The 8546-nt window shown below is 40.3% G+C and overlaps 1 protein-coding gene across 1 annotated transcript in view; it reads left to right on the forward strand.

Moving 5' to 3' along the window:
* The window catches only part of ogfrl1 (opioid growth factor receptor-like 1), a gene marked incomplete at both ends in the record, with an annotated part of 6831 nt that extends 5679 nt beyond the window's left edge, over positions 1-1152 (forward strand). Inside the window, one exon of the mRNA XM_080036546.1 lies at positions 594-1152. Within this exon, the coding sequence (XP_079892672.1) occupies positions 594-1152 (559 nt within the window). The remainder of the gene's footprint in view (positions 1-593) is intronic.
* Positions 1153-8546: the final 7394 nt, after the last annotated feature.

Consider the following 8546-nt stretch of genomic DNA (forward strand, 5'->3'; position numbering starts at 1 on the left):
CCCCAGACGGTCAGCAGGGAATACGTCTAAATGCATGTAAGTCATTATTTGATACTTTAGTATGGTTAAATATGACTATAAATCATTACAACAACGTTTATAGGTCAGAAAAGTCGAAAAAGTATAATAGGTCCACTTTAACAAAAATCCTAACAACAAAATGGGAGGTAGGATGGCTTAGAGTAAAGAGGGCGCCGACTAGTAACCATGAGGTCGCTGGTTTGATCCCTAGCAACGGACAGGAGGGTGTTAGTAGTAAAACTAGTGGTGGTTGGTATTACGGTGCCTACCATCTCTACCATTGTGTCATTGAGCAAAAAAAGACTAATTTTAATGTAGCCATGTGTAAATTGACTAATAAAGAAACTTAACTTAACCAGGGTGTTGCTCATGGTGTAGTGGTTAGAGCGCCCCGCATAGAGGCTCAGTCCTCATTGCAGAAGAGCCGGGTTGGAATCCGGCCCGTGGTCGTTCTCTGCATGCCATTTCATCTCTGTCTCTCCACACTGTCAATAAAGCATTGAAAATGTTTAAAAAATAAAAATAAACGTAACCCCCTCTCCTCCTTTGCTTGTGTTCTTTTGCCATACCAGGTCCCAGCACAACTACCTGCGCATCACTCGCATCCTCAAGTCCCTGGGCGAGCTGGGCTACGAGGCGTTCAAGGCCCCTCTGGTGCGCGTGTTCCTGGAGGAGTCGCTGTGCCGCGACACGCTGCCCAACATGCAGCACAGTGTCCTGGAGTACTACGTCTACACCGTGCGCCTGCCAGCCACGCGCCGCCGCCTGCTACGCTACGCACGCCAGCACTACAGGCCCGCACATGCCTTCCTCTGGGGGCCGCCGCCGGCTAAGAAGAGAGGGGGGTCTGGAGGTACTAGCGCAGGGGCTGGAAGCAGTGGGATCAGAGCCCCCGCGCCCACACCAGAGCAACAGAGGAGAGGGGAGGAGGAGAGTCCGTATGCTAGTAGCGGCTTCCTCAACGTGTCAACCTCCTACGATGCCACCATGTGCCCCCCAGACCTGGCCCCCGGGGCAGGGCTGAAGAAAGGCTGCAGCAGCTCCTCTGGTATGTCTGGACTGGAGGGAGCGCTGGTGATGGCGGGAGCTAGAGGAGAGAGGAACGACTACAATGAGATTGTTCCTTTGTAGAGGGGGAAATAAGGGGGTTTGGGGTATTAAGGCCTTGAAGGAAGCAAACAGAACAGCTGTTTCAGAAATGAAAGGGTGTAAGTCAGCGATCCTTGAGACAACTCCTGTTATCGAATTCACTTTTTGTCAAAAGTAGTGAATCTCTCCTCATGATCCGCTACCTGCCTGCCAACAAATTAGTTTTTATAAAAAAAAATATATATTTATTATTTGCATAATTTAAATTTACATAATATTACGAACACAGCGCAGGGCGGGGCAATCAACCCAGTGGGCTAATTTAAAGCCTCCTAATAAATATTTTAAAAATTTCTCAACGCTATTGAGAACAAAAAACAACATAATCATAGCCCACATGCAAGCAACATGTCCGTTTACAGAGCCTATGGGCTATTTTAGCCTATGGGCTCTGTATTATTATTAATCAGCGCACACACAGCACGGACAGGTAGCTGATCGTGAGGAGATATTCACTGATTTTGACAAAAAGGGATTTTGACAACAAGCGTTCTCCAGAAACGCTTTGGCATTTTACAAAAAAAAAATCCTTTTTCAGCAGTTATGAAGCTTCTGGACCCCCCCATGGGACAATGAAACTTAGAAAAGAAAGTACTAGTAAAATCATACTAATAGAATCTGACATTAGTGTCATTAGGATCAATTCAGGTTAAGGGCTTACCAATAACGACTATGTTATGTCTTGGCTGATGAATCAGTTTTTAGCTGTATTTTAATATAGAGTGGGACTGGGGATGATTGGTGACATGGTAGCAGCAAACTCGCCTTTCGACTTAACCCCCAAACGGAACCAGAGGAGACCCAAACATGTGTTACAAACCACCAAGGCTTTTCCTCATCAGGGCTAATGATTACCACACAACTCAAAGATGGAAGTTTGCCTTATTTCATGTTTAGGTCTCGGAGGCAGAGGTGTCTGCCTGATTGGACCGTTTGCTCTCGTGTGATTTTTGGTAAAAGAAAATCCTGCTGACTCATCAAAACAGTTGGTACTGGAAGTCCCGCTGAGTAACAAGCTGGACTGAGCTCATTTTGTATGGGACGATTACAATGTGAAGAGAGGGAGAGATCAGAGAATGATTTTTCTCTCTGCGGAAAGAGACACAAAAGAGTGGGGCAGGGGGTGGGATGATCTGTCATAGCAATACTTTAAAATAATCTTTTTGAAAATTTACTTGAAATCCTTGTTTTAATCATCTCTGCAACTGTGTCTACACGTCTGCAAGATAGCAGCTCAATCTGAAAACTGTACATAACTATAGAGCAAAAAACATGATGTGACTGGTGTTATCTATATATAGGAAGGGTTAAGACTAGAGAGGCCTTTAAGTGATATCAATACACTCCTGGCTAAACATATTATGTGACAAAAAGCTCAGGAAGCCTGCTGCCTTTTGAGGGGGAAAGGGAGCAATGGTTAGCAAACTGCATTGGTATAAAGCTGCCACTTTAAAAAAATTGTCCGTTTTGAATAAATTATTACAAGTATTTAACAATTCAAGTGCATTCTACATAGCCTAATTGTCAATGACATTGCAGGGATAGAGATGGTGGCAGTTTTCAAAAGGCAACTTCACCTTCAACATTATATTACAACTATAGGTTTGAATTCAAAATGATTCTGAGGATTTTTAGATCATTATGTTTCACAATGATTGTTCGTGCTGCGCAGCTTGCTATGTAGCTTGCGACGATAGCGTAGTAGTTCACTGAGGCTAACAGGGAGTGCATTTTACTAGCACCTGCCACTGTGCACAATAAAGTCTGAATATTGACTTCTGACAGTAGATTACATATCTAGAAATCTGTTCCTTCTTTCCCATGTTAGAATGATAATTAAAATTCCAATAAAAGGTGACAGTCCTACTGTTGTCACGAGGCTAACGCTTTTAATTTTTTTTGGACAAAATCATTCTGGTGTGTGGACGGTGAAATTGGGACTTCCAATATGGCCGCCACAGAGTGTAATGTTTCACTTAAAAGCCCTCTACTCTTAAACATGGTGACTGTATGTGGATTGTGACTTCAGTTGATGTGATGGAACAGGTGATGTGTTGCACCTTTTGGACAATCTGTGTCTTCCCGTTTAAAAAGCGTTGTAGGTTTCTCCGAGATCTCCATGTATCAACTATACAAGTGGTCAGGAAGCCACGATATAGACATGATTGATTGTTTTCATATTGTATAACTTTGCAATAATTTGCCAATACAAATCTGTTTTCTTAACCAGGCTCAAAACAGTGAGTGGTTGATGTTGAAAGTTAAAGGTAGCATATTATGCTCATTTTCATGTTACAAATTGTAATTTGGGTTTCTGCTGTTTTCATGGTGTAGTGTCAACACATCCCTTCATAATGTAGCCTAGTGCCATTGCTGAATCTCATCTTTTTCAGCCTATGTCTGAAACGCTCCATTTTAGAGCCTGTCTTTTTAAGCCCCGCCTTCCAAAAAGCCCTAGTCTGCTCTGATTGGCCCTGAATCTAACTGCCGGTTTGAATCAAAGTGCAAGTTAGATTCAGGACTATCTGGGTATGGCTTATCACAGGTGGAGGTAGTGCTAAGCTAGGTTGTTAATGAGGGGGTGTGGCTTCTCTCTCTATGACATCATAAGGGGAGAGAAATCTGACTGGGGTTTTTGAACACAAGTTTTCAGAAAGGTGGATGTGGAGAAAAAGAGAGAAGAGAGTGTTTTTTTCCTCATACTTTTGGAGTCTTAAATCACACCCATAATAATATATAATAACCCGTAATAATGTTGGGAAACCATAAAAAAGGTGCATTTTACATAACAGGTGAGGTGACCCTTAAATGCTTCCTTGGGTAACGTGCAGCTGCTGATATTGTCAAGATATTCAATCTTTCCATTTTGTTCATTAATATGCAAAAAAAAAAACTTCACAAAAATGAAATCTCCCATAGAACTGTTTTTTTAATGCGGGCGCAGGAGTCACTGCACGAACATGCAAAACGCTACAGTAACAGAAGTCTCCACTTTTTAGGGTTTGCAGCTGCTGCTCAAGTAAGAGAAGCGTTATGAATATTTTAAACACTCACCTCCATGTGTGTAGTTTATAATTAAATACCAATAGTAGCTTATTGGGACTTGGTAGAGTCCTACATAGACAAGTTAAGGCAATTTTGTTTTAAATAGGTATCAATAAAAACATGGATATTTGAGTTCAGAGATTGCAGTGTATGAACGTCTGTGAAATGTAAAGCCATGTGAGGTATGAGACAGCAGCAGTGATTCAACACAGTCCTTTGCTGTTCCTCCTTATAGGATCAGGCCTCCATAGTGGACTGTACGTTGCTCCCATGCCAAGTCTATCTGATACAATTGTAAAAAAAAAAAAAAAAACTTCAGGTTCAACTGTGTTATAACATGTGCTCAAGCATCTGAATTTTTTAAGTACATCGTATGTGTATTTAAATACGTGTGTGTGTGTGTGTGAGTGAGTGAGTGAGCGTGAGTGCGTGCGATATTCTTAAGTGCCTTTTTCGTATTTTTATGTTTCTCGGTATGCTGTAAAGGAGTGTCTTTCTCAACTCATTTCCTGTACATCCAATGTGTGTTTTTTTTTGTACAGCATTTTGTACATTGACATTGTATGCATTCAAGTGAGAGACAGTATTAGTATTAATGTACAGTATCAGCAAAGAATACATCTTATGACCAGTTTGGTAAAGAGGAGAGCTTAATAAATATGTAATACTTTAAAAAGGTTTGTAAATCTGGTTGATTGACTGGATATTTGCCCTTAAAATGTGAAATTCACCACAAATAAAAATGGGATGTGGAATAAGGACGTTGTCTTCCGACGTTGTCTTATTGAAAAGGTTTTATTTTGAAATTGGTACGCACACACTATTAGTATGGGGCATTCTTGGGGAAGCAGGAATACTCTCATTTGATTGAGGCATAAGTGCCACAGTGTGTGTGTGTGTGTGTGTGTGTGTGTGTGTGTGTGTGTGTGTGTGTGTGTGTGTGTGTGTGTGTGTGTGTGTGTGTGCCCAAAGGCTGAACAGATTTCACTGTTGAATAAACTCAGAGTAGAGTAGTAGTTAGTATTAGACATGCATAGGGTTTGGCTTTCAAACACTTAATACAACACATATACATAAGGTAAATTCTCATCACTTAATAAACAAACTTTCCTCAGAGGACAACGTGATCCCTGGAACAATGTTTGAAGTTGGAAAGCTTCTTGCAAAGTTACTGTTTCACTGTTGTTGTTGTTGTTGTTGTTGTTTACAGCAGCAGGGCCAACAGTTTGGTTTACAAACATGTTCTAGTTTTACATTTGGTTCCTCAAAATCATTTAGTTTTGATTTAATAATTTTTCAATACTAAGAATTACATGTAGGACCTCTGTCTTTAGAAAGGACTGATGAGACATTGTATCAATCATTGGTCCAACTCTGTTCTAATACATTGCCACAGTTTAGGGGGAAATGCTCTGCAGATAACAGGGGAAAGGAGAGATGATGATGGTACACTTAACATAATGCCATTATGGTGGTGATGCATTTTGTCCGTGTTCCAATTGAGATTAGTCTTCACAATGATTGTTTATGATCAAAATGATCTACGAAACCATCCCATTCGCAACCTGAAGAATAAAAAAATTGTTTGGGGGAATTTTTAAAAAGATTTTAAGCAGGAGGTAAATTGCACTTGAATTGATATAGCAATGATATATCACACCCTCTCTGCTACATTATACATACAAAGGTGTGTGTGTGCTTGCGACTCACACTCACCTGATTCACACAACAGGAGCCAATTATGTGCGCTAAAGTGCTAAGGCAGTGGGTAGAGTAACTTGGTGATTGGTGGGAAGTTATTCAGCCTTGTGACATTTTTCAACACACACACACACACACACACACCCCTCTCTGCTCATTATACAGTGTGAAAGTGTGTTTGAATGCTCGTGTGAAAGATGCAAAAGCCTCAAAGAGGTGAAGAGAACTACAAAGCCAGGTGATGAAAATGCTAGCATCATTATTTCCTTTTCGTATCATTTACTTTAATATTTTAGCATGCACTTACATGTCCAGCTGGAGCCAAGGCAGTTTTGCAGTTATTAGGTGGTACAGTAAAGTAACAAAGAAGTGTATGTGATAGTTTAGCAGCTGGATGAAAAGTTAATGGGTCTTATCATCTTAGCTGGTGTAGCGAGGGCAATAAGGGGGAGAATTTGGGGGGACAACGCCAGAAATACAGTACAATATGGGATGTTACTTTAGTGTTTGAATAGTATTAAATGTGCAAGCAGATTTTTCATGGACAGACAGGAATTCAAAATAAACCAAATATTTATGTAATATTTTATGTAGTAAAGCATCAAAATGTGCATGGACTGGAACTGCTGAGGAAACAGGATTAGTGGCAACAATGAATAAACAAAATGAATATATTCTTCATAACAGTGTACAGCTAAAATCTTATATATAATATAAAGGTAACACTTTATAATAACTATCCGTTGTAACTCGTTAATAGATCATTAGTAAACTCTTAATTAATGATTATTAATGATTTGTTAAGTGTTTGTTAGCAGTTTGTTAAGGATTTATTACAATGGTAGATAGTTAATAGCTTAATAATTGAATCAGTTCATCTGGGAGGTAATCCGAGATTAACTGATCACGTCACGTTCAAGTCCATGGCATGCACAGTGTGTATTGAGTTTATTTAAAAATATTTGAAAATGGGGCTGCCCTCAGTTGCCCATGCACTGTGTATAGTCTATAGCCTATTTCAGCCTCGTCGGTATCTCGGATTACCTCCCAGATGAACTGATTCAATTATTAAGCTATTAACTATCTACCATTGTTATAAATCCTTAACAAACTGCTAACAAACACTCAACAAATCATTAATAATCATTAATTAAGAGTTTACTAATGATCTATTAACGAGTTACAACGGATAGTTATTATAAAGTGTTACCAATATAAAAGTCATAGCTTTTGATCTAAAGTGGCAGTCCAACCTTAAACCAAACCTATACCAGACCAAAGCAGAGGCCACCTGCTGAGGCAAACTACACCGAGGAGTGCCTAGGGGTGCTACCACTTACCTCAAGTGCCTCACATCAATAGTCACTACAATGGAAAAACTGGTGCAAAATAATACATTGTATCCCAGTGCTTTAACTCACCATGCAATTGAAGAGACCAGACCATGGGTGCATAGCCTCCCTACAGTTTGTCACCCAGCTCAGGCCTAATGAAAAATGACTAATACACAATTGAATCAAGAACAATTAACAACTGTTTGAAGCAATGATAGTAAACTGTCACTGTAAATAATGCAACAAACAATAGCAACTATAATGCAAAAAAAGGGGGGGGGGGGCTGGACGGGATGCATTTGAATTAATAGGGAACACATTATGCTGTAGTTTTTCATATGATTATACTATGATTTTGTTTTGAAAAGCGACAGCTCTAATGCATAATACATTATTGTGTAGAGTTTTGCAGCTTGGATCAGAATTTTAAAAAGGTTGAATTATCCTTTTTTTAGATAAAAGGGTGTTCCGCTGTCTGTGTTTGCCCTTTTCTTTATGTCATATACGTATGTGTGTGTGTGTGTGTGTGTGTGTGTGTGTGTGTGCAGCGTGTGTGTGTGTGTATGTGGGTGGGTGTGTGCGTGCGTGTGTGCATGCATGCGTGTGCAGCATGTGTGTGTGTGTGTGTGTGTGTGCATTTGTGTATCTGCAGTTTGGCACTTTCTTTTTGCTTTGCTGGCCAACAACAGATGGTGTCTCCATGTGCTTCCTGTCTTCTCGTCTTCCATTTCCTCCCAGTGTGATGCCCAGCACGCCACTCTGCCTTTTAAAGAGATATTCACTACATTCTCTCTCCCCTTATTCTTTGGGGGTAGATGGTGAGAGTTCAGAAGTGGCTGGTAATCAACACCAACACTTACTTACAGTATTTCTATAACCCAGCAGTGTGCATAGCTGTGTGTGCCTTTAGTCCAGAACTGATCTTTTCCTTTTGCCTTTCTGCAGGTAACAGTACTGAGGCTAAATGCTGCTGGCTCTGACAGATTGCATTGAGAAATATACATATCATTAACTTTAAAGGGTGAGGAACCATATATGGTAACTTAAATTGACTACCTTAAACGCCTCACAAAACCTATCCATTAAGGAGCAAAGCCCATATATTTCTCACAGCCAATCTGGAGAGAGGGTTGTCACAGTTAGTCAAGTGACAACATCTGACCAATCGGCTGTATTTTAGAGCATCTCAAACTTCAGCTTGCCACAAAAGTCCTTGCAGTACCATGATCGGCCTGTACAAGCTTCCATACTCAAGGGGCTAACATGAAAACTAACAAAGGTAAGTTGTTGAAACTC

This window comes from Ammodytes marinus (assembly GCF_949987685.1).
Source record: "Ammodytes marinus genome assembly, chromosome: 11".
NCBI lineage: Eukaryota > Metazoa > Chordata > Actinopteri > Uranoscopiformes > Ammodytidae > Ammodytes > Ammodytes marinus.